Source organism: Lygodium microphyllum, chromosome 14 (assembly GCF_053477565.2).
Source record: "Lygodium microphyllum isolate KBCC chromosome 14, Lygodium_microphyllum_v1.1.10, whole genome shotgun sequence".
NCBI classification, from domain to species: domain Eukaryota; kingdom Viridiplantae; phylum Streptophyta; class Polypodiopsida; order Schizaeales; family Lygodiaceae; genus Lygodium; species Lygodium microphyllum.
This window is the reverse complement of record NC_141148.1, coordinates 128,683,804-128,711,429: the sequence shown is the minus strand read 5'-3', so window position 1 is coordinate 128,711,429 and position 27,626 is coordinate 128,683,804. Positions and strand designations below refer to the sequence as shown.

At 39.6% G+C, this 27,626-nt stretch overlaps 1 protein-coding gene across 4 annotated transcripts in view; it reads left to right on the top strand.

Moving 5' to 3' along the window:
- Positions 1-22,293: 22,293 nt before the first annotated feature.
- BRIZ2 (zinc finger (C3HC4-type RING finger) family protein) overlaps positions 22,294-27,626 on the top strand; it is a 52,501-nt gene continuing 47,168 nt past the window's right edge. For 2 of the 4 annotated variants that reach the window (XM_087693348.1, XM_087693346.1), the window contains exon 1: positions 22,444-22,790. In XM_087693348.1, the coding sequence (XP_087549474.1) occupies positions 22,660-22,790 (131 nt within the window). In that variant the 5' untranslated portion in view covers positions 22,444-22,659. Of the gene's footprint in view, positions 22,389-22,443; positions 22,791-27,626 lie in introns of those variants that run through there. The other 2 variants (XM_087693347.1, XM_087693350.1) reach the window with 2 other exon arrangements.

Genomic DNA, 27,626 nt, shown 5'->3' with positions numbered 1-27,626 from the left:
GTGTACTCCTGGCTATGAATCCAGTCTATCATGCCAAGACGAAACACATAGAGGTACACTACCATTTCATCAGAGAGATGGTTCTTACAGGACGAGTTGATCTTATGCATGTAAAGACAGATGAACAAGTTGCGGATGTCTTTACCAAGTCCTTGGGTAAAGATAAATTTTGTGGTTTTAGGCAGATGCTTGGTGTATAGATGATGTCTTGAGCTTGAGGGGGAGTGTTAGAAAATCAAGCTCTTTCATGTGTGTTTGACCGAACATAGCTAGTCTAGCTATATTAGTCGGGTATATTAAATAACTCGGTAGTCTAGTCTTTATGGTTGGTGTGAATGGTCATTCGTGACTTGTAAATACTTGACTTATGTTCTTTTAGTAAAAAGAGAAGAATGAGAGAGGAAGCATATTGCTTCACTCTGTGTGTTGCTCTCTATCTGCATCCATGAAAGCAAACAAGGCAAAGGCGTGGGTGCAAGCGCATAGAAAGCCAACATTCATTCCTACATTGTACAAGGCACCATTGATTGCACTTGCACACGCCATGTGGAAGATAAGTGGTTTTTGAAGCTAACTTAACAATGTTTTTCCTAATGCATTTTTTTCCAATGCAAAAACATTTTCCTTAATTACCAAGTGCAAGACGAGTATGATATGGCAGTGCGGCTAATCAAACAAAAATGGACACATCTCTTTAACTCTGAGTTTAGAACCAAGTGGGGTGGGGCATATTATAGTGTTAATGAAAAGCTCGTCAAGAAAACTCAATATTTGCTAAGAGTTGTAGATCCCAGGCTTAGAGAGAAGTGGTATTAATAAGTTACTATCTCTTCTTACTTTGCCATTGATATGTACTCAAACTACGTTGGTCTAGAGTAGTAATGTTTTTGTCAATGTAGAACTATCTCATGCTTGGAGTGGGGCTCCAAGATTGGGGGGGAGGGGGGGTGGGGGGTTATATTGAACAAGGAGAGAGTACATACATTGGCATCCTCAAAGCTAAACAAGTTAGATCACATAAAGATATTGAAGGCAATGGAGAATTCTAATAGGGAAATTCGAATGTTGATGGGCATGCTTGAACATAGGTTATTCTTGTTTGTTGATGGGCATGCTTGAACATAGGTTATTCGAATATTGATGGGCATGCTTGAACATAGGTTATTCTTGTTTGTCTATATTATGTACAAAGAAAGGAAATAAAAAGGCTTATGTTTCAAATGGGAAGAAAAGTATACAATTGATCATGCAACAAAGTGTGTATACAAAAATGCAAAAGCCAAGATCCATAGAATGTTAGTCTTTGAAAATTCAGAGGATGACAATGATGAGGTCAATGAAATTGTAAATACTACTGAAAATGAGGATGTTGAGGAGGAAGTTGGGCAACAACACTTTTGTTATCCTACTGACACTTTTCCTTTTGATCCAGATGGAAGTATTTCTTTTGATCCGGGAGGAACTCATGATGAGCCACCTTCTACCACTAGTTGTTCCATTTCCATGGATGCTTGGACAAGTTCTCAGAGCCCTAATACACTTTGTATGAAGGATAATAATCATGGAAAGGACGTGTTTATCCTAATAGATAGTGGTAGTACACAGTTTTGTGAATAAGTCCATTGTGGATAAATTGAATTGTCTTTCCATTGATTTACAGTAACCCATAAGAGTTCAAATTGGGTATGTCCTTACTGTTGTCGGTAATGCAAAAAAAATTTGAAATAAATTTTTTAAACTTTTAAAAAAATTATTACTACACAATTCTTCTAATTTTCAAACAGTAAATGATGAAGAAGAAATCGGCACTCAAATATGCCCATGGGTTTCTTTAAACACCTAACTGAAAATTATGAAGCAAAAGTAAACCTGATTACTTTGGAAATGGCGCCCATAGATGCTATACTTGGGTGTGATTGGCTAATGACATTAGGAAAAATTACTATGGATTTCTCACTTATGTATATGGAATTTATATTTGATAGACAGCTCATCCATTTATCGAGAATCTCTAGTAAATCATATTTTCAACTTATCACCTTTCAATAACTCAAGGAGTACAAGAGGCACTCACAAATTTTTGTTTTGCACCTCAATAAAGAGGTTGAAGATCAGTCAAAATTTTAAAAAAATCATCTAGCTTTGAAAGCTCTTCTTGCTCTTCTTGAGGAGTACATGGATTTTTTTGAAGTATCTACTTCTTTGCCTCCTAAGAGAGCAGTAGATCACCCTATTGACTTGGAGCCCAGCAACTCAAAGCCAATTAATAAGCCACCCTACAGATTGTCTAAGCGTGACTGTGAAGAAGTAGCCAAGAAAATCAAGGAGCTTCTAGAGATGGGATTTATTGAACCTAGTTCTTCATCTTATGCATCTCTAGTCTTGTTAGTGAAGAAGAAATATGAATCCTTGAAGATGTTATTGATTATAGGGATCTAAACAAGATCACTGTGAAGAACGTGTACCCAATAACTAGAGTTTATGATTTGCTTGATGAGCTTAAGGGGGCTAGATTCTTTACCAAGATTAATTTGAGATCAAGGTAACATCAAATCCATATGCGAGAGGGTGATGCAATCAAGACTGTGCCTTTAGGACTAGGCTATACCCTTTTCTAGTGATGCCATTTGGGCTTAGTAATGCTCCAGCTACCTTTGAGAGTCTAATGAATAAGATCTTGAAGCCTTTCCTCTTTCAATTTGTCCTAACCTTCTTTGATGACATCTTGATTTACAACAAGACTCTATAGGACCATTTATCACATATAAGGTTTTTAATATATTGTGACATCACAAACTCTTTGCTAAGGAGAAGAAATGCTCTTTCATGCAAGCTGAGGTTAGAGTACTTGGGCCATATTGTTAGTGAAAATGGATGCAAGCTAACCCAAGAAGGTGCAGTGTGTTAAAGACTAGCCAACACTTACTACCACTACTTCACTTAGAGGGTTTCTTGGTCTATTCTCATTTTATCATTGATTCATTAAGCATTATGCGGCTATTGCAGCTCCTTTGACTGCCAGGTTGAAGAAGGAAGCTTTCTTTGGGATGCACTTTGCAGATACTAGCTTCAACTAGTTAAAGGAACTTTGTACTTCTAATCCTATTTTAGTATGCAAGAGTTTACCATACATTGTGATGTTAGTGGCCGATGCATAGGGGCTATTTTATTACAGGAGAATAGATTGATTGCCCTTGAAAGTCACAAGCTTACAGATAAGGAGATGGCTATGAATGTATATAACCAAGAGATGTTGGCTATCTTACATGCGATAAAGAAATGGTAACATTATTTGTATGCCAGTCGATTTAGAGTTCAAAGTAATCGCAGGATCCTAAAGTATTTTCTCACTTAGTCCAATCTTACTCCTAAGCAACGTAGGTGGATAGCTACTTTGCAAAATTATGATTTTGACATCACTCATAAGAGGGACAAAGACAATGTAGTGGCTAATTCTTTTTCTCGTATGTGGGTATGTAAAGTTTCAGCTATATGACTGAGCTACATAATGACTAGATTGAAGAATTACAAGAAGCCTATCTTTTGGATGATGAGCTCACCCATGTTTTTCAAAAATTACAACAAGGTCTTATGGAGGAAAACTCATATTATCAGCTTAAAATGGCCTACTTTTGTTAAATGGCAAGATTTTTATTCCCTCTACTTCTTATTTTACAGAGAAAATTATTAAAGAGTTGCATTTTTCACCTTTAGTTGGACATTTTGGAGTTTTTAAAACCTATGATAAGATCAATTAGAGCTTTTATTGGAAAGGACTATGGAAAGATATTAAAGAATTTGTTATGCAATGTATACCTTGTCAGAAAAATAAGGATAGCACCCATAAGCTAGGTGGTTTGTTATAACCACTACATATTCCTGAGAGCAAGTGGACGCACATTACCATGGACTTCCTTACTAGTTTTCCTACTATCAAAAAGAGATGGAATAGTATATATGTGGTGGTAGATAGACTCACCAAGGCAGCCCATTTTATTCCTACCAAGACATAGTTCTCTACTTCACAGGTTGCTAGTCAGTTTATGGAGTAGATCTTTAGATTATCTGGATTATTGTAGGTGATTGTTCATGACAAAGATTCAAAGTTCAGGCGGTATTCAGCTCCATGGGCACTAAATTGGCTCCTTCTACATCCTATCATCTACAAACTAATGGCCAAATAGAAAGGATAAACAAGTGGTTGGAGACTTACCTTGACCATTTTTGTCATGATGTGTAGCATTCATGGGATTCTTGGTTGCACTTGATTAAGTTTACCTACAATAACTCCACTCATGCTAGTATTGGAGTTTCACCCTTTGAGGCTATGTATGGTTATAAGGTGACCTTAATGACCACAATCATTTTCAATGAGAAAATCAATCCTCATGGGAAAGAAGAATTGGAAAGAATACAAACCCTTATTTAGATGTGTAAGATGAATCTTAGGAAGGCCCAAGATTAGATGAAGATGTATGTAGATGCGAAGAGACAATCCTTAAGTTCCAAGAATGAGAATTAGTTTTACTAAAAATGCCCAAGTCTTGTTACTCTACCTTGAAGGATGAATCCAATAACAAGCTTGTTCATAGGTTTTATGGACCCTACAGGTCTTGAAGCACATTGGAGACTTGGCATATAGATTGGAACTATCCTTTTTCACTAAGATTCATAATGTATTCCATGTTAGTCAGCTCAAGCCTTTCTATGGTGCTCTTATGGATAGACTTGATGAGTTGCCACCTACAGATAAAGAAGGTCTTATTCAATACATCCATGATTGTCATAGATCAGTGTGAAAAGAAGCTTCACTCTCGCTCTATCGTTGAATATTTGATTAGACGGAGAGGTTTACCACCTAAAGAAGATTATTGCAAGCCCAAATCTATATTAGATGATTTTCCTTATCTACATGATACATTGGTGGTGGCTAAAGCATAAATATTGTGGAGCCAGTTATGGTGTTGACAGGGTCTTGAGAGCAGTTTGTTTTAGAACAATTTTTGTTCTACCAAATTTTTGGAATTATGCCACCTACATAGGGTCAAAGTACTCTTCAAGAGCTACGTTTTAACATGTGGCACACTTTGTTTGGATACTTCTACTTGAAGTTATGGAAAATTTGGTTCAACGGGGTTTGTTTCTTCCTTTTGAGTCTATTGCTTGAAGACTTAAAGACTCCAAACTCTTTTGAAGAACTCATGATCATGTATATATATTAGGCTTACTTTCATCTCTTCATTTCAGTCCATATATCTTCAATCTTTCATTCATTTTCCTACTTTGTATAGTTGAAAATATAGTACTCTATTTCATGCGTCCTTCCAACTCTTATAAGTTTGTTTTTGTGGGAAAAAACCTTTGAGAACGGGATGGATTGTAAGAAGCTGGAAAGAAGATATGTTTAGTGTAGAATTCATAACAATACCTTATCACACTGACATAGGTATAAAAGGGAGAGATGTGTAATTTTCCACATCTTTTGGAACATTAATACATTATTGTCTCTCACCTTACCTTCTTGTTCATAGCTTCTATAGCTTCTCTCTTTTCTTTCATGTCTTTCTCTCTCTATTTCTAGTCTTTCTGTCTCCTCATTACTTCTTTCTCTCTCCTCTGCTCTTCTTTCTCTCACCTCATAGTTCTTTCGTTGGACATTAGTTAAGTAGAATTAAATAATACATGAAATCAATTAAATTTAGTTATTTTCATTACTTAATTAATATTCAATATTAATTCATTGCTAATTAGCTATTTTATTTAGTTAATCAAGTAATTTCAAAAATATAAATTAAAAAATAAATTAATTTTTTTAAATTTATTAAAATTAATTATATTAACTAGTTAATTAATTATTTTAATAAATTAATAAATTAATATTGAAATTAAAATTTCTATTAAAATAAATAAATATTAATTTTATCGTTACTAATTAGTTAATGATTTTAATTGTTATTTAATTTGTCAATTAGTTTACTAAATACATCAATTTACTAAATAATAAGATTATCAAATTAGTTTAATAAATTAATCAATTAATTAGTTAATTATTCATTGAATCATATATTTAATTAATGTATCAAATATTCATGTACTTATTTAAGTGATTATTTTAATTTATTAATCATATACTAATTAATTAGATTATTGAAAAAAGTAATTAGTTAATCACATATTTAATTAATTAATCAAATCTCTAGATAACTAATTAATTACATGGTTGGTAGTTTGCTATATGAAATAGTTGATTATTAAATAATTAATAAATAACTAATTTTAATAATTATTCAATTGATTAATATTAAGTTATTAATTAAATTATTGATAAAAAATTTAATTAATATTTCTCTCTCTCTCTCTCTCTCTCTCTCTCTCTCTCTCTCTCTCTCTCTCTCTCTCTCTCTCTCTCTCTCTCTCTCTCTCTCTCTCGCTCTCTCTCATGCCCATGCTTTATATATCCCCGCACTAAGTCTTTCAATGTCACCTAAATTTGGCATGTGTATTCATACATGTGTAGGTAGCTTTGGTAATGGATCCAGTGTCAAGTGCTACAGCAAATATCGAGGTCCACATATATACATCCTCCCTCTCTCCGCCAAACCTATTATGCACTACATACGTAGTCGATTCTTGATATTGAAGAAGGAAGACATTTGCAATGGCAATGGCTATAAAAATTACACATCGCATCGAACATAATCTGAGAAAGAGATAGAGAGTACACAACAAATAAGAGGAGAATTTAAAAAAATCTTTAGCTCCAAACAACTGATACACAGATGGCTCTGTCCACCCATGCACTTCCACTAAGAAGCTTATATGGCCATCTAGATAGAAGATAGGTGAAGAGCTTAAGGCTAGCTGGAACAACTCTGACTGGGTGAAAGATAGATGATGATGATTGTGAAGGGGTTTAGCTTTTATAGCCAGCAAAGGCGATTAGGTAGGCCTAACCAACCTACCATATGAGCCTCCACTAGTCAGCCAGTGAATATTCCCTTTACCCATACATGTATGTATGTATACATATATATATGTAGATACATGTATGTATGTATACATATATATATATGTAGATACATGTATGTATGTATACATATATATGTGTGTGTTTACACAACACAAAGAGAGAGAGAATATAGAGTAAGAGGGAGAAATTACATGTATAGAGGGAAACTGAGAGAGAGTAAAGAGATGGAGCAATTTGAGAGAGAGAGAGAGAGAGGTGTGGGCTGAGGTGTACCGTTTTGGGGTGATCACATGAATGTACACACATTACATGCTAGATAGAGAGAGAATCATTTACACGTGATAGAGTGCTGTTTGAGCAAATGTGTTAGAAAGAGAAAAAGGAAATATACATGTAGAGAGAGAATTTGAAAAACTAAGAATGAGACACGAGAGAGAAAGAAAGATAGGTACACTAAGTGAAGGTAGTGGTGGCAATCATAGAGATGGTGAGGGTAGTGATAGTGGTAGTGGAGGTGGTGGTGATGGTGGTGATGGTGATGGTAGAGATGGTGGTAGTAATGGTAAAGGTAGCTATGGTACCGGTGGCGGCGGCAGCAGCGGCGGCGATGGTGGTGGTGGTGGTAGAGGTAGAAATATCTAGGGGTGGAATAAGTGGACTATGTGAATAAGAAATGGAGGTTGCCTAGAAAGCTCACTCAAAAATCTCATGCTTTTCCCTTTCCCCCCCATCATCAATGGAAGCATTCAAATGCTTGAAGGCTTCATCCATTGGAGTGCTCTAAACAATGGAGCTTGTTTGATGGAGAAATCAGCATCATGGTGGATCATCCTTCATCTATCTTTTCCAAACACTAAAGAGGTATATTAATCCAATCATATTCTCTCATCTTAATCCACTTGGGCTGAGCTTAATTCCTTTTGTTAGAGAGATTACAATTGCATATGCTCTATTAGTTAAATCTTTCATTTAATGCATGTACCTACTAAAATCAATGCCCCATTTGCTTCCCAATGCATTATGATTAGCCCTAAATCAATTGCTTTTGCTAACATTAATTCTTCTTTGATCTTGTATGCTTTGGATTAATCCCAAGTGAGTAATAAGCCTTTTTGAAAAAAAGGATAAGTAGTATCTAGTGAGTCACCGAATTTCCAAGGTAAGCCCTACCCAAGCTTTTCTCTCCGAGGGTTCACTCATGAATATATATATATATCATGTGAGTTCAAAATTGTCAAGAATCGTGTGGTGCGGGGACTTGCTTGAGCTGCAGTGCCAAACACACACTGTATACACAAGAGGAAGCTCACTCAAGAACACAAGAAGAGAGATGGAGACCAAAACGTTTTCTTGCTGGTTTCTTCTTCTTCTTCCACACACAATACAATGTACACAAAGTATAGATAAGATACAACATAAAGGAAAGTGGCCTACTAAGTCAAACAGTGCATAACCGACTACACTAATCGACCGGTGCTATGTCTTTGCCAGCTGTAGGTAGGTGTAACAAACTAAATATAATAAGTGATAAGTTAGTGGCCATGTGAGTATCATAATGACCACCAACGTGCTAAGTGTAGACGTGTGGACCCATCTAGCCAGGTGGTCCATCATCAATGTCCGCACATGTTGAGCTTTCCATCTCAACACTCCCCCTCAAGCTCAACCCTATCTCTACAACTCCAAGTAAGCTTCGGAACTTTCAAAGCTTCTTTGCACCCAATGCCTTTGTGAAAATATCAGCTATGTGATCCTGCGTGCTAACATATACAAAGTCAATCTATCTTGCAAGTACCTTCTCTCTCACAAAGTGGTAGTGCACCTCAATGTGTTTTATCCTAGTATGGAACACTAGATACCTAGCTAGCTTTATGCTGCTCATGTTGTCACAATGAATGACAACTGGACCATCTCCCTGCACGTCCAAATCACCTAATAACTTTTGCAACCATACCACCTCACATGCTGCCATAGCAGCACCTCTATACTTAGCCTCTGTACTCGATAAAGCAACTGTAGGTTGCTTTTTACTGCTCCATGTAACTGCTGCACTACCAAGGGAAAACATGAATCCACTTGTAGATCTTCTGTTTGACATACTACCAGCCCAATCTGCATCTGTGTTTCCAAAGTCCTGTACATCCTTACCTGCCTCATAAAAAGTCCATAATGTAAAGTGGACTTCACGTACCTCAATATACGTCTAACTGCATCCAAATGAGGCTTTCTAGGCATTTGCATAAATTTACTGACAAGGCCAACAGCATAGCTCAAGTCTGGCCTTGTGACAATCATGTAAATCAAACTCCCTACTATCCTCCTAAACATAGTAGGGTCTTCTATCTCATCCCCAACATCAGCACTCAGCTTCACATTTTGCTCCAATGGTACTGAAAGAGGCTTACATGCTGTCATACCATACTTGGATAACATATCCAAGCCATACTGCCTTTGGGACAGCCATATACCATCATCACATCTGATCACCTCAATACTAAGAAAGTATCTCAGCTCACCCAAATCTTTCATCTCAAACTTCTTATCGAGTTCGTGCACAACAGGTATTTTTTCGAATGCATATAACGATAACTCAAAGACATAAATAAAACAAATAACAAGTTAATAAACAAAAATAAAACACACCAAAAAATTTATATTCATATTCATAACATTTTACATGGGATCCATTACAACCAAGGTTTTACAAAATCTCTTTGAAAACCACATTCTGTATATGTTTTGGTAGTACACCCCTATCGTTGTTGATCTTTGCGAGGATTATCCTTCCATCGCTCAAAGAACCTCACTATCCACAAATCCCTATCAGTGCTGGTGACTCTCCTTACATGTATTGCTACATAGATCAAGTCTTTGAACAAGTCGATGAGGTAAGCTTCAGAAGCTTCCTACAGTGCAAGGAGGGCTTGGGCAGTCCAACAATCAGATTGTTGCAAGCATGATCCATCTGGGATTTTCAAGAAGTCCTTAACTTCAGCAATCCCATTGTCACTATCACCTGTAATAATCAAGTCATCCACATAGATGACTATGATGACCAAACCTACATCTCCTTTTCTCACATAAAGTGAGTGATCAGCATCAGAAATACAAAATCCAATATTGACAAGATACTCTCCAATCTTGTCAGACCATGCTCTAGGTGCTTGCTTCAGCTCATAGAGCGTCTTCTTTAACCTACACACATATGTGGGATACTCTAAATCCTCATAACCTACTAGCTGCTTCATATATACTTCTTCTTGCAATTCACCATGCAAGAAGGCATTCTTAACATCCATTTGCTGCAAACTCCAACCTTTGGCTGCTGCCAAGGCAATCACACATCTAACAGTTGCCATCCTAGCAACTGGACTGAATGTCTATTCATAATCTATGCCATATGTTTGAGCATAGCCTTTTGCAACCAACCTAGCTTTATACCTGCTAACTGAACCATCTGCATTATGCTTGACTTTATAAACCCACTTACATCCAATAGATTTCTTACCCTTAGGTAAGCGTACCAAATCCCAAGTCTTATTAGCTTCTAATGCAGCCATCTCCTCATCCATTGCTGCATCCCAATGAGCATGACCAACAGCATCCTCAAAACAAGTGGGCTCAACATCCTCAACTAGTTTCACCATATAAGCATAATGGTGAGCTACATAACCTTCAAAACCAAATCTTTTAATTGGGTATTTGATCCTGCTAGATCTGCGTACCACCGGATCACTCAATGGAGCCTTTACATTACTATGAGCTCTCTGTACACCTGGTGTCCTGACTGAAGGAATACCAAGCTCATCATCCAAGCTCTCGGAACCACTAGAATCTCCATCCAATCCCAAATGACTAGTAGATGCATCATTACCATCCATCACTTTCTTCTTTCCTTTGTCCTTCCCTGCAACACTTATAGATCCACCTGAAGATGTGGGGCTACTCCTTAGTCTCCCAGACCAAGGGCTCACTGTAGGTGTAGTACCAGATGATGTTTCTGGTCCACTAAGACTCCGTGATTCTTGTTTACCTTTCTGTACATAACTATCATGATCATTATCATCATCCAAAACATCACCAGCAGTAGCTGTATACCAACTTCCCATCTCATCAAAGATAGCATCCCTGCTCACTCTGAACTCACCTGTGACAGGGTTATAACAGCAATACCCTTTCTGCTCTAAAGAGTATCCAATAAAAACACATTTTTTTACCTTTGGATCAAGCTTCTTCCGTAGCTCATCTGGCACATGAACGTATGCAACACAGCCAAATACCTTCAAGTGCGATACATGAGGCTTCTTGCCATTAAAGCATTCTTCAGGAGTCATCCCATGAACTGTAGCTGTGGGAGTTCTATTCATAATGTAAACAGTAGTATGAACAGCCTCAGACCGAAAATGTTTGGGCATATTCTTTTCAGCCCCATTAATGCTCGTGCAACTTCTACAATATGCCTGTTTTTTCTTTCTACAACACCATTTTGTTGTGGGGTATACCTGCAAGTAAATTGCCTCTTTATCCCATGAGTCCTCAAAGAAGCCACTGAACTTATTAGAGAGGTACTCTCCCCCTCCATCTAATCTCAAGCACTTCACTTTAAAGCATGTTTCTATTTCAACAGCTGCCTTAAAAGATTTGAAGTGCTCAAACACATCACTCTTTTCCTTCATGAAGTATACCCATAGCTTCCTTGAACAATCATCAATAAATGTGACAAAGTATTTACTACCACCAAGAGATACATTATGTGTAGGCCCCCAAACATCTATATGCACTACATCAAGTATTTTTCTACTCACTTCTCTGTCATGCGAGAAGGGTTGTCTTGCTTGCTTACCAAACTGATATGCTTCATAGACTTTATGCAATTCTGCAACTCTAAAAGAAGGCAACCCTATAACTAATCCTCTGGATTGCATTAATTTTAGCCTTTGCACATTTGCATGTCCAATACGTTTATGCCATATTTCAATATTTGCAACTACTCCTTTTCCTTTAGCATACATAGCAGCATCCATTGTAGGAATTCCACCATCTAAAGTGAACATTCGGCCAACTCTACTTCCTTTTGCGACCAACCTGCACTTATCATTAAAGTCTTCTGGTTGTAAGAGCACTTAGCTCATACAGGTTGTTCCTTCTTTCTCCTTTGCCAACAGTGTCAAGAATTTCTGCACCTATCTTCTTGAACCTCACTTCATGACCAAGATAAGTTATGGCAGCAACAATTGATAACAGATTTCTCCTAATTTCGAGAACATACAACACATACATGTGCACTTCCTTAATGGTCACCATGAATAACTCTAACTCTACTTCAACCGTATTGGCTGTCTCTTTTCCTTTACTTTTAAGGGTACCATTATTTTCATCTGCCTTCTTAACACAACAATCTATGATTGCGTGTCCTTGCTTCTTGCAGCAGAAGCACTCTCCTTGAAACTTCTTCTTACTGCCCTTCTTCTTTTTGTCACCATAATTTTTGGTGGAGGAACCACCTTTGCCTTTTGCATTGGCAGCAGAGAATGTAGCATCTCCATTGTTGCTTCCTTCTCGGGCTTTCAGCCTCAACTCCTCCTCCATCAATAATGCACAAACTCCTTAAATGTCAAAGCTTGAGGTCTCACTTGAGTATTAAGGACAGTTACTAGTCCATCAAACTTTTGTGGACAAATTCGAAGATACCTCCTCACTAGCTCCTCGCTAGTCTTTTGTATCCCAGTGCCAACCATCTGGTTGCACAGATTCTTAATCTGAGTGATGAATGCTTCAGTTGTTTCTCCTTCAATAAACTTCTTCACTACTAGTTGATTCTCCAAGTTTTGAATCCTTGTTTGGTTTCGCATTTCATACTGACTCCTTAGTACATTCCAAGCCTTTGATGCTTTGGCTGTGTACTAAATCAAAGTCAAAACACTGTCAAAACAGCTTGTAACTAAGGCACACAATGCATCTATATTCCTTCATTTCCAAGCTCGTAGAAGATCTGCATTTAGAGGAATCATCACACTAGAATTTTATGGGTCGGGGGTAGGCTATGGTTCTATGTCAGTCCCCAGCACAATCTCTAAAAGCTCATAAGAATCAAGGATAGTTGTAATTTTGAACTTTAACAAGGTGTAGTTTGCACCATCTAACTTGCCTTTGTTGAAGGTTAATGGACAAATCCTCAGTGTTTGAATAGCCAGTACAGTAGCACCACCTCCTGCTTTTGATCCCTAGAGCCCCCTAGGCTCTAATACCATGTAAAAATTACATAGCGTAGCAAACCGAATCTAAAAAAGAGATAGAGAGTACACAGAAGATAAGAGAAGAATTTTTAAAACAATTCTTTAGCTCCAAATAAATGATACAAAGATGGCCCTATCCACTCGTGCGCTTCCACTATGAAGCTTAGATGGCGATCTAGATAGAAGATAGGTGAAGAGCTTAAGGCTAGCTGGAACAACTTTGACTGGGTTAAAGATAGATGATGATGGCTGTGAAGGGGTTTAGCTTTTACAGCCTGCGAAGGCGGTTAGGTCGGGCCTACTGACCGACCTACCATTATGAGCCTCCAAAATTCTATTTAAAATCAATAAATATTAAGTTAATCATTAGTAATTAGTTAATAATTTTAACTATTAATTAATTTATCAATTAGTTTACTAAATACATCAATTTACTAAATTATAGGATTATCAAATTAGTTTAATAAATTAATCAACTAATTAGTTAATTATTCATTTAATCATATATTTAATTAATGTATCAAATATTTATGTAATTGTTTAAGTGCTTATTTTAATTTATTAATCAATTACTAATTAATTAGACTATTAAAATAATCAAATAATTAGTTAATTATATATTTAGTTAATTAATCAAATCTTTATGTAGTTAATTAATTAGTTGGTTAGTAGTTTGCTATATGAAATAGTTGATTATTAAATAATTAATAAATAATATTTTTTAAAAAATACTTAATTAATTAATATTAAATTATTGAAAAAATTAATTAATATTACTCTCTCTCTCATGCACACATAATTTATATATCTGACACACATATACATACATGCTCTCTCTCTCCCTCTCTCTCCCTCTCTCTCTCTCTCTCTCTCTCTCTCTCTCTCTCTCTCTCTCTCATGCCCACGCTTTATATATCCCTACACTAAGTCTTTCAATGTCACCTAAATTTGACATGTGTAGTCATACATGTGTAGATAGCTTTGGCAATGGATCCAGCATCAAGTGCTACACTAAATACCAAGGTCCACATATATATATCCTCCCTCTCTGCTCGCCAAACCTATTATGCACTATATAAGTAGTCAATTCCTAATATTGAAGAAGAAAGACATTTGCAATGGCAATGACTGTAAAAATTACACAACGCAATGAACAGAATCTGAGAAAGAGATAGAGAGTACACAACAAATAAGAGGAGAATTAATAAAATCTTTAGCTCCAAACAACTGATACACAAATGGCTCTGTCCACCCATGCGCTTCCACTAAGAAGCTTAGATGGTGATCTAGATAGAATATAGGTGAAGAGCTTAAGGCCAGCTGGAACAACTTTGACTAGGTGCAAGATAGATGATGATGGCTGTGAAGGGGTTTAGCTTTTACAACACGTGAAGGCGGTTAGGTGGGCCTAACCAACCTACCATATGAGCCTCCACTAGTCCGCCAATGAATATTTTAGGGAATGTTCTCTTTATCGTGGGCCGTCAAGGGCGCTACCCCCGAACCCCCGCCAGTATATATGTGTGTGTGTGTGTGTGTGTGTGTAGATACATGTATGTATGTATACATAAATATGTGTGTGTTTACATAACACAAAGAGAGAGAATGTAGAGTGAGAGGGAGAAATTACATATATAGAGAAAAACTTAGAGAGAATAAATAGATGGAGCAATTTGAGAGAGAGAGAGAGAGGGGTGTGGGCCGTGGTGTACCATTTTGAGGTGATCACATGAATGTACCCACGTTATATGCTAGAGAGAGAGAGAGAGAATCATTTGTATGAGAGAGTGCTATTTGAGCAAATTTGTTAGAAAGAGAAAAAGGAAATATACATGTAGAGAGAGAATTTGAGAAACTAAGAATGAGAGACGAGAGAGAAAGAAAGAGAGGTACACTAAGTGAAGGCAGTGGTGGCAATCATAGAGATGGTGAGGGTAGTGGTAGTGGTAGTGGAGGTGGTGGTGATGGTGATGGTAGAGAAGGTGGTAGTAGTGGTGAACGTAGCTATGGTAGCGATGGTGATGCTAGCAGTGGCGGCAACGGCGGCAGTGGTGGTGGTGGTAGAGATAGAAATATCTAGGGGTGGAATAAGTGGACTATGTGAATAAGAAATGGAGGTTTCCCATAAAGCTCATTCAAATGCTCACTCAAAAATATCATGTTTTTCCCTTCCCCCCATCATCAATGGAAGCATTCAAATACTTGAAGGCTTCATCCATTGGGCTTAAGTAGAGTTCTTTGTTCTTGGGGACCTTCCAACACTCGCTACGTTGAGTTTGTACTTTGAGTTCCAACCTCCATAGCTGCAGCCATACTCTAAATCCATATTTTCTCACGGACACAACAATAAATCACTCGAATCACATGATTCAAGTGTCACGGTGTATCACACGTACCTCCAAATCAAAGCTATGGATAGAGGAGAAGAGTTGTTTATACTTGGAATAGCAAATAAACTCCAAAACGCAAATCAATAAACAAATCAAACCCTCATGCCTTGTTATGATAGCAAAAACCCTAGTGCTTATTTCCCTTTGTTTTTTTCCGTTTTTTTCTATCCTAATGCATCCAAATCACAAAAAAATTACCTACACTACTCCAACATGCTTTTCCAAATCCAAAAAAACCAAAAACTTGCTTGCTAAGGAGATCGAATACCTCTTCAAACTCCCTCGCTTCCTACCCATCTACCTTAAGCACCGGTTCGGGGAAAACCCTACTTCGATGCTCGATTTGGAGCATGCAAGCACTCAAGGATTGAATTTGTTGGTCCCGGCAACGGAACCAAAATGTAGAGGTGATCACAAGCTCAACCTCCAAGACCCACGGACAGCTTATTGCTCAAGAGTTCCAAGTCGAGCACTAATGGCTACCTCTCAAATAGCCGACACGCTATCCATCTCTATGAGTGTAGTGAGCTTACCTCCATGCCCGATCGAGTCCTCTCCCGAGCACTCGGGTAGCTCCACGCTCCAAGCTCCATTTCTGTGAGCAAGAGAAGAGAAGAGAAGAAGAGAGGAGAAGATGGAGAGCTTCTCCACCACGGTCCCTCACTCTCACACGCTCACTCCCTCACACTCACACTCCCTCTCTCAAGAACAAGCTCAAGCAAGCAAGAAGAAGAAGAAGAAGAAGAAGAAGAGAGCTACTTTTGGCCACACACATGAATGAGCTTCTCATTCACTTTTCAACTTTATATACACCCTAAATCCCTTTTGGGTGGTCATCCCCTTATCCCCATTTTACATGGCCTAGGCCCTTTTTCCCATTGTCCTCCTACCTTCCTGGCTTCCATACTGCCCATCTACCTTTACAATTTACACGAGTGAGAGCTCGGCACTCTTAAAATAAATCATGGTGCACCTTGCGCTCTTTCACAAAAGTATTAACTTGTGCTTTTTCTAGTGTGCCTTTCTCCTTGATTTAGGATTTTTTTGCACTTCTTGTGTTTCCATATTTTTCTTGGTGCACATTTGTCTTATGTTTCACTTTTGCCTTGGCCTTGTCTTCTGCTTTAGATTTTCTGGATTTTCCACCTTATTCGTCTGAGGGTTAATAGATGCTCTTGGTCAACATGGATTTTAATAAGGTATATGACTGCATTAGATGGGATTTCATTTTGAGAGTTTTGGATGCCATGGGCTTTGGTGTAGGCTTTTTGTCTATGGCCAAAATGCTCTTTGCTGGAGCAATTGTGTATATTAATATCAATGGCATGCTTATGAAACAGTTCACTTTGTGTAGGTTAGTGAGGCAAGGATGCCCACTTGCCCCTCTCTCCATTTTTAGTGGTAACTAACTCTCTCCTCAATAAGATTGACTAGCTGGTTTAGCTGAAGACCCTGTGGCCCCTGAAGTTACCAAAAGACTTCTTTGTGGTGCAATTCTTTGCCAACAACAAGTTGAATATGGTCACTGTAGAGAAAGCTCAGCTAGAGACCCTAATGGAGACCTATGAGGAGTTCTTAAACCTTTCAAGATCCTTGATTAGCTGCCACAAGACTGAAAACCTCTACATCAGATTGGGCAACCAACCTAGTTGGCTGGACCACTATGGTTTTAAACCCATCAGGAAAGGGGAAATCTATCACTACTTAGGTTGCCCTCTAGGGCTAGGCCTATCACAAGCCCAAAGATTTCAATGGTTTAGCCACAAACTATAAGTAAGACCAAGAGCTAGTCTCAAGGGGCCTACTCCCTTGGAGGTAGACTAGTCTTCATGGAATCAATGTTGATAACTAGCATTGTATTTATTGCCTTTTAGGGGAGCAGATCTTCTACTCATTTCTTTGGACCTTTTACATAAATCAATAATGGCATGTGGTGGCATGGGATGCGGTGAAGTCTAAAAAGTGTAAAAGGGGGCTGGGCATTGAAACCCTAAAAAACAAGGCTGTTAACAATCCCAATGTGGGGTTAATCATGGTATATGTAAAATGCTTTTGACACATTATCACAGAGGATTGTAATAGACAAGGAACTCCATAGCTACAAAGAGAAGGCACACAATATGCATGCTCACATGTTCTCTACTTTTTTAATTGCATAAATTGGTTAAATATATAAAGGAGGAGATGCTCCATCAATGATCCCTCACACTTTCCATGTGTGTCCCCATGTGACACCATACCGCCATCACTTTTCATGTGTCCCCTATGTGGCACACGTCACTCTACATCTCTCATCTATATTCATGTACCATACAATTTTAAGCACATAAGAGTGGTTTCACATATTAACACTTGCAAACACCAAAGCTTGCATTGTCAACACCCCTTCTTAAGCAAGGTGTTGTCTTCACATCTTTATTCACCCAATGTAGCATTGTAACCCACAATCACTACCTCCTAGCACTCCTCCTCAATGCTATATTGGAGAGGTATCATACGACTAGACATCTAGTCACCATATGCATGTTCATGTGCATGTATAATGTTTCATTTGAGCACCAATTGCTCAGGTCAAGCTACCCTATCCCTTTTGAACAACCCTAGATGTTTGGGAAAGGCATGACAAACCCACTCATGCATCCAAATGTGCATGGCTCACACATCATGCACTCAATAATCCTTTTGAGATCTCAATCTCAAGCAGAGGACCTCGTGTGCAACCTCATCTTGAATACATATCAAGTCACATATGCATATACATTCATTTTGAACCTCTAGGTGGGCTTAGGCGGCGGAGGACCCTCATTACCATGGGTGAAGTATACAATTACATGCTTTTAAGGATATATGCTTGGGTATGACTATAAGTTGCATTTTGTTAGTGACACATGAATGACTACTTACACAAATTTTCATTTTGCCAAAAAACCAAGGCTAATAGTTTTATCCTTTTAAGAGATAACAACTTATCATCTCTCACTCTACAAATCACATGGCAATCTTCACAATAACACTATTTATGCAGAGTTCACACTATTCTTGGCGAAGGCTGACACCTTCGTCTTGGGCGACCACAGCCACCAATAGCAGCAATACTCAGGCTTTAGCCACACCTCGTGTGAACCAATAGAGAGCTTGGTGGAGGGAAGCGGCGGCTGGTGATACCTTCCCACTGTCACCTCCTCGTTCTCCTCCTTTCACAATAGAGGCAGACATAAGGTAGAGGGACATGGGCTTCACAAGCTTGAAGAACAAACTTTCCGATAATGTACATGGAGGGCTGTGGATATATATCAGCATGGGCCCCACAGATTTTGACGGGTTCAGCCCATACTAGGTAATTATGGGTCCCACTGATTAAAAAGGCCCCTTGAGATTTGGTCTCTCCTCGAGAGACTCCCCAGGTTTCGAACCCTGCACCCTGTTTGTCAGAGGTAGACGCTCAGAACCATGTGCCCACGTGAGAAGATGATGACATGCATGCATCATCCAAATTAATTATTCAAATAAATATAAAAATTTTAAGTGACCGGCAAGTCACTGGGAAAGAACCGACACACCTGCAAAAATCTAGGGCCCATACTGATATTTATCTTCGACCTACATGGAGAGGCCAAACAACTTCACGATAGAGACAGGGGTCACACTGTGGTCCCTTTGATATTGCAAGAGCTCTTGGGGCTCTACTACTTAGCGCCATGACTACTCTGTGCTCCACATTATCCAGCATAATAGCCATTGTGTAATGGCATGACATCTCATCTTTATACTCTCTCTTGCTTCTTTCACTCTCCATGCTCCTCGAGATCCACCTGGCCTTCTCTTTCTACGCATTGCCAACCTGCTTGCTACGTCAACTTGCACGCTTTGTCTATGTCTCAGTTGGTGGGCCAACACTCTTTTAGCTCTTGCGTCTATAGCAAGCCTCCTTGTTTGCTAAGTCAACCTACGTGCTTTGTCATCCCAATTGGGCCAACACTCTTCTATCTCTTGCATATGTAGCAAGGACAGCATTGGCATAGAACCAGCAAAGGACTATATCCTACTTGACAACCCCTTCTTGCAATCTTGCTACCTCATATTTGCATCGTGTGCGCTTCATCTGCTAAATGAGGCAGATCGTTTTCTTCTTACTATGGCTAAGATCTTGGGCATCAGAGTTTTGTTCAGAGACTGTTGTTTGCATCACAGAGTTTTCTACAAACTCTATTCACAGCACCATTACATTAGTAGTGATGCTCTTTACACTGAGTGGTTCAAACTTATGGCAACCCATGTGATTGTAGCTCATATGAATCTAGCCCCTCTTCATGTTTAGGGGCTCTCCCCAACAACAACAACAACAACAACAACCTTCATGTCTTAGATTTACCTGACACTAAGGTGATTTCATTGCCTCAAACCTCATCGTCACCTAGGATTCTCCCAAGCTTAAAACATGCACTCGCTATGCACCTTATTGTTCACTAACTGATTGTTCCCTTCTCCTTTAGGGATATAATCATTTCCTTAAATATGAGCACCCAATAGCGCCAACAATGGCATAACAACCATGCATATCCTTATGGCAATCTTCACAATCATTTCAAATAACTTGAAGAACTAATAAATACCATATATACCCAAATGGTCCTTCTAAGAGAGTTGATTCTCAACCTTGCAGCCTTCTTGTCAAAACTGCTTTCCTTGGATTAACAACAATCTTGGACAATGGTAGCTTCTTTGATTCCATGATAGCAACTTTGACAAGGATGACTCCTTGCACTTGTTGATGAATGACTCCATTTTTAGCTTCCATAATAGAAAGCTCTTTCACTTGATATTGATGGCCTCTCCATAGTCCTCAAAAGATTTTAGCTTTCTCATATGCAATCATAATGGTAATGAGTGTGCAAGATTTTTTTCAAACAAGGATGAATAAGGCATACTAAGCATGAATTGAATAAAAGAACATAAAAACACCATGATCAAGAACCCTAACCACGGCTTTGATACCATGTTAATAATCCCAATGTGGGATTAATCATGGTGTATGCAAAATGCTTTTGACACATTATCATGAAGGGTTGTAATAGACAAGGAACTCCATAGCTACAAAGAAGAGGCACACAATATGCACACTCAAATGTTCTCTACTTTTTTAATTGCATAAACTGGCCACATATATATAGGAGGAGATACTCCATCAATGATCCCTCACACTTTCCATGTGTGTCCCCATGTGACACCATACAACCCATACTTTTCATGTGTGCCCTATGTGACACACTTCACATCTCTCATCCATATTCATGCACCATACAATCTTAAGCACATAAGGGCGCTTTCACATATGCACACCCACAAACATCAAAGCTTACAATGTTAACAAAGGCTACTTGTCTACTCCTTAAGATGCTTAGTTTGATGTCAAGCAACCAGGCTAGGGCTCTTCTAAAGCAAGTTAAGTCACCAACATGTGAGTGGTTAGGCCTCTCTTGGGAAGTCTAAAAGTCAACATTAAAGGGTTTGACTCCCTTCAAGCAGTTGTCAAGTGTTGGAAAACTATCATCAAAGACTTCAAGTGGATAGGGCATAAGGAGGGTAGGGGGGACCCAAGCTGAGCCCAAGCTTAAGTCAATCATTTTAAATATTTTACTTTGCCTACGAAGGGGGATTCTTGCCACTCACATGCAAGCCAAGGTTAGCCAAAGCCATCCATGAGAGATGGCTAAGAAGGTGGAGGGATCTTTGGGACCACTCGCAACAGCCGAGGCTACTTTCGCCTGAAGAGCCAAATTTAATCTTAGTGAGAAAAAGAAGGCTTGGTTGACTGTTGTGCTTGTACATAAGAAAGAGGATGGTCCTATATCTTTCAAGAACTTCCCCTTCCCCCTCTTGGGTTTACTAGCAAGTGACAAAGGTAAGCCCTTCTCGGAATGTAGGAAGTGTAAAGACCTCAACCAATTCAATGGAACTCTCATCATTCAAATACATGCATATTGGAAGAAGGCCCAACCGCCCACTAAACTTAGGACTTGGAAGAAGTAGGTTACACTCATATGGGTGACAATCCTAGTCAGAAGGCTTAACTTGATCTTGTGGAAGATCACTATGAACAAATGGCCTACTAGGGAAAGATTGGCAAAGTTCTCCAATGTTACACCCCTCTGTGGTTTATGTGGGAGATGTGGAAACCACTAAACAGCTCTTTTGGGACTGCATCGAGGTGAGGAGTCTATGGAGGGCCTTGGACAAATGGGTAGAAGGCACTAGCGAAAGTGAATGCCAAAGTGGCATTGTTTGGTGATTATGGCCAACTTCATGAAGCCAAAAGCCCCCCTCTAGAATGTAATTAGGACAGTCACTATCAAGTCCATCTAGTTCCACAAGAACATGAGGAAATTCCACAAGGCAAAGAGGTATAGCAATTTGAGTGTCTCTTTTATAAGGAAGAGATCTTATATGTCGTGAGAGCCGTGGGTAGGAAAGTCTCCAAGTTTAGAGCTTTTCACAAAGCTTCTTTGAAGAACTCTAATTGGGCTGTCTCAATTTGCCTCATCTCCCTTTTGGATGTTGTAAATACCAACTTTATGTAATATACTTTTTGCATTATTAAAAAGAAATGGAAAAACTAATTTAATGTTAATCGATTCTCCATAAAATGAAAGCAACAAATCCTTGTGTTGCCCTATAACACACACACACACACACACTCACTCTCTCTCTCTCTCTCTCTCTCTCTCTCTCTCTCTTTTGTCGCTCTGTTGGATGCAACTCGTCACTCGAGAGAGCCAAATGAACTTTTTTACGGTAATCGGAAAAAAAAAGTTTAAAAACCAAAAAAGCATTATGATTTATAACACACGGAGTCGGTACTCCTCTAAAAGAGCAGGATCCATAACAGAAATCTAAGACTCGTCACTCGGTTGGAATTTGTGTCTGCCAATGTTCAGCGTTAAAGTTCATGCCATCGATCCAGCCATGGGCGAGAAATCCTTCATGAATTTCGGAGAGGAAGACGGCGGAGGAGAAGCCAGCAAGCTCAAGGGCCTGAACTTGTTGGGTCTGGAAGAAGACGACGATGCAAGCAGCAGCGCCACTAGGACCTTCAGCTTCTCGTCAGGAAACCCTAGAGTCGAGACGACCCGCGGGGTCATGCACCTGTTTCGGAACGTCTCCTCCGCGCCTCCCGGGTCCGTGGGACACCTCCCGGTAAAGTTACTTTGAGCTTATTTGATCCTTATCTTATCCTAGAAGATTCAAGGTGTCTTCTGTTCTGAATTCCTTTAAATTCCTTCTGTCTTTTGAATTGCATGTATTTGGAGAGACTTGTTTCCAACAATTGGTATTAGAGCCAAGTTGTCAATCGGGCTAAGAAGTGAACAGCCAAATACCAAGAAGCTCTCACTAAAATTAGGCTTGATTGAATTGTCCATGCATCTTCTGCTCCTTTCGATTCTCCTATCTTTTGAGTTGTATGTTTTTGGAGGCTAGTAACTTATAGTTGGTGTTAGGGCCAAGTTGTCAACTTGGCGAAGAAGATTTGATTTGAAGATCAATTGTGAAGGTGAAATATACCAAGGTATGCGTTTTGTATACCGAGTTTGCATAGCCACACCCACCTAAACATTTTCACACATTGAGTCTATGGATGCTTGTCTTCATTTTAAAGCTTTATGACGGTGTTAAAGCTCTGGTGGAAAGTGTAGGAATTTCTAGTTGAGGGAGCGAAACGTAGGAGTGGAAGAAGATGATGATCAGCAGTCACCGTGTGCCCCAGGAGGAGGAAGTCAGCTGGGCGGCCTGCAGTGACAGCAAACGCTGCTGCAACAGGGTCCGATACAGCAAAAAGCAGATCTTCCCTTGGTGTAGACTGCAGGTAGGAGCCACATGCAAAGCTGGAAGGCAGCTGAGCTGCAAAATGCACATGCAGACTGCCTGAAAGATGGTCGCCAGCATGAAGGAGAAGGTCACTGGTGAGCCAAACAAGTGTGGCAGCTGGGTGGTCAGATCTGCCTTGAAAACGCAGCCTGATGATGAAGGAATAGGGCACCAGCAGATGACAGTATATATGGATCTTCCATGAGCTGAGATGTCCTCCATGCTGGGGTACAGACAGCAGTGGAGAGGCTGAGGAATGGAGAGGAGAATGGTGGAAGGAAAAAGTGTGGAATGAGTGAAGCGTAGAGTAAATGGATGAATGACTATGACCTATTTATAGGCACATGAGTCATTGAATTGTCTAGGGTGGCGCCCCAATTCTCTTGGGTGGCTCCTAGACACTAATAAATGATACAAATAAAGCCTTTTTGGGACTATAAATGGAAACCAAAATAGGAATTAATGGAATACAATGAACTTAATGGTTGGGGTTTCTCAATATCCCCTCCTAGGCACCAAAAAAGGTGCTTTAGGAGGAGCGAGAGAGAGAGAGAGATGATCCACCAAATAATCCAAGTATTCCACCTGAAAGGAAACCTATAAGGAAGAAAAGTAGACAAGATAAGCTGATGATGCCCGAAACTCGACCTTGGGAGAGAAGCTACTAGCTTTTTGCCTCCATATTGATAAGAATATCAAGGCCTAGCCACCACGTCATGGCTAAAACATTCTATAGAGCTAAAACATGCATTACATGCTAAATTAGCCTCTTGAACAACCCCAAAAATGCTTAAATAATGAAAAACCCTAAAAAAAGGAGTGATTCGAGAGAGTTAAAACAGGGAGAGGTTCTAGGTCTCAAAACTAATAGGTAGGTTGACCTCCATTCAGCCCAGTCTCCTTTTTGCAGGTTTTAGGCCCTCTAGCTTTACTACCCAAATCTCGTTTTTGGAGGACATCTTTGTTGAGGCTACTCGACATTGTCTACATGCATTTGACACTTGTTTCAAGCCTTCACTATATAGTCTACATCATATATTGTTGCTGTTCAACCCCGAAGACTGCTGCTGATCACTTGTTTTGTTGCCGTTAGCTGCCATGTTGCAGCAATTGTTGTGTCTACACTTGTTGGCTGTTGGCTTGCCCCTATCGATTGCAGATATTGTTGTGTTTAGCTCTGTTGGCTGCCACACAGCTTGCCATGTCATCACCTACAGTTGCATTGATTGTTTTTTGTCTCCTCTACACGTTCGACATTGATCTAGGATCATTGTTTCTTGCATTTGTTGCTGTTTGACATCTTGGAGGCTGCCTCATTACTTTTCGGGATTCGTTAGGAGCACGACACACTCTCTGTCTCATTACCTTTGCCTTGGTCCTTGAGACATGAGAGTTTGGGTTACGGTTTTCATCCCTTCACGGTTTGTTTGCTGCATGAGTGTCGCATTATATTTATTTATTCATTTAGATCTTCACTGTGTTCATTGCCTGTGAGTCACTCTAACTGTAACTGTGTTCTGTTGAGTTTATGCTTTGTCGTACCTTTCTTTTTTGTTTTTGCATTAGGGTTATTTCTTTACACATCCAAGGCCCTAAACTAGGTATAACCTGTAGATCTTAAGTATTGATAGGTAAGATGACAACTTGTTGTCGACCATCCCAACCAAGGGAAGATGAAGAATGCAAAGGCTTTTCAGCAAGGTGTGCGAAGGACCGCACAATCAATTAGTGATTCCCTCTAAAACTAGAGGGATGGAATCTCCCTTTGAAGCCCATGGATCACGGTCTCCAAATCATCTAATGATGAAGTAAGTGCAGCCGAGGATGTTGAAGAAGGTATGTGGTGTTGCAAAGGAACAAAAGCCAGGTAGTTTCTAGAGGTGGCTTGTCATGAGGACATCTATTTTTGAAACCTCACTTAACATGTGGATTAATTTTTAACCACATGATTAAGTAAATGTTGCATGTGTGAGGTGTAACTAGGGCTAGAGTAAATTTACGAGTGCAGGACCCAAGGAAATCATGGGATGTCAAAGGCAAAAGTTGCTATAAGGTATGCCGTACATGTACTTGGTGGTATCTGGTGCTAGTTGTTGGCCTAGGTGATTCATTTGGCCAAAAGTGTCAGTTGGTGACACTAGAAAGTGGCATTTAATGATACCTAATGCCAATCTGATGGTCAAAGGTGGTGCCGAGACACTCCGGAATGAAAGTTGCCTTGACAATTTAATTATTGACCAATCTGTTAGCAGATTAGTCAGCTCAGGTGTGAGTCTGTGCTACAAAGGCTACAACATTTTATGTAGTATTTATCTAGCATTTTCTGGAGTGCTGTCTAGGGCTGGGGAGCATTAAATGCTGGCGGACTACATTTATTGCTCCCCCCATTTTATGCCTATATATTGCTGGGGCTCCTCCTCCTTTGGTGTACTTCAGCCATCATTTGTGGATTCTTTTTGGGAGAGAGGAGCCGGTGCCAGGGTGCCCACATAGCCAGTGACTCATTGTTGTATGTTGCTGTCTCGTGTTCGATATGGATTCCGTTTCCCAAGCATACATCTAAGTTCTCATCTGTATTTGTGTTCATTAATTCATTCTTTCTCTTGTCTTGTGTTTCAGCAGTTTATTTCAGCATGTTGTTTATGCTTTCATTGTTGCACCACTTCTGACATGGTATCAGATTTCAGGTTGTGCACACCTTGTGCTGTGTTTTATTGCTACTTTTAGGACTGAGTTACCCCTTTGCTGCTATGGCAACTGCTGTCAACCTGATTGCGACTAGATTTTGGCTTCCATACTCTGTGTTTTGATCAACATTTGCATCGCCTACCTGCCCAACACCTCCTACTGCCTGTGTTTTCATCATCAGGCTGTTGGTGACAGTTCCCTACACCTGTTTAGGCAGTGTGCAGCTTGCGTTTTGTTGTTTACAGTACTATTTTGGGTTGGGCGACTAGCAGAACAGGCCGTTTTTTGCTGTTTCTAGCAGATTTGAACCGCTTTTTTGACTTTGTGTAGCAGATTTTGGCTTATTTTGATCAGCTTTTGGGTTATACTGCATGTGAACTCTTGCTTTTTGTAATCTGTGCTCATGGTTTGACTGCATTCCCTCTCCCAATCCCTTCTTTTCTCTACTTCTTTTCTCAATCCTCTCCATATGGCTTCTCCCTGCACATCCGCTGATGATATGCTCCATGGAGGTTTCGGTGAGGCTCTTGCAGCTTCAGAGAGGGGTTCGATGAAGCAGAAGTCGAAGGCCTAGTATTACCAGTGTGGCAAGAAAGGTCATTTAAGGAAGGACTGCAAAGAGTTAGCGGCTTCCAAGAAGAAAAAGGAGCAGAAGATGACGCGGGATGTGGACTCCTCGGACGAGTCATCATTTGCCTTAGATTCCGATTTTGATCCTCCAACCAAGGCGAAGTCCAAGGTGTGGAAGGGATCCTCTTCTTCGGATCATGGGAAGGGCTTAGTGGTCCCTTCCTCAGTCACTTTCTAGTGGTGGTGATGCGGACATCCCTCATGACTCTCCAGTGCCAGAGAGGGAGTGTGAGAGGGTGGTGAGATGGGGTAGCCGTGCCTTATCTATATGTCTATACAGATGCACAAGATCCAAAGAGGGACATTCCTAACGCATCGATCGAAGTCTAGCAAGTACAAATCCTGGAGCTAGGATTGACATCTAGGTTCATGATGGGATGGTTACTTGACAAAGAGTGAAAGACCTTTGTTTGGAGCTCACATGAGGGGACATTTTGGCGGTTCTGACCGAAGGCGGGGATTCCATGGTCACATGTTCAGAGACATGTTTGGCAAATTGATGATAGCTCAAGAAGAGCTTGATTAGCACAAGGCAGCTAGATGATGATGGTTTTCATACCACCTTTGGTGATGAAAAATGAAAGATCTGTAAGGGATCTAGGGTTATTGCCAGAGGTTACAAGAGTAATACTTTGTGTCCACTTCATGTATCTATTGTGCATGACCATGTTGTTGCCGTGACCGAGCAGCTATGTGTTTCTTTGTGGCATGGTCAGTTGGGACACATGAGCCAAACAGGAATGAAAGTGCTTTCTCGTTTGGGTTACTTACCTTGTCTTCGCTATGCTGATTTTGAGCACTGTGATCATTGTGTTTATGGCAAACATGCATAGACGTCTCATAAAAAGT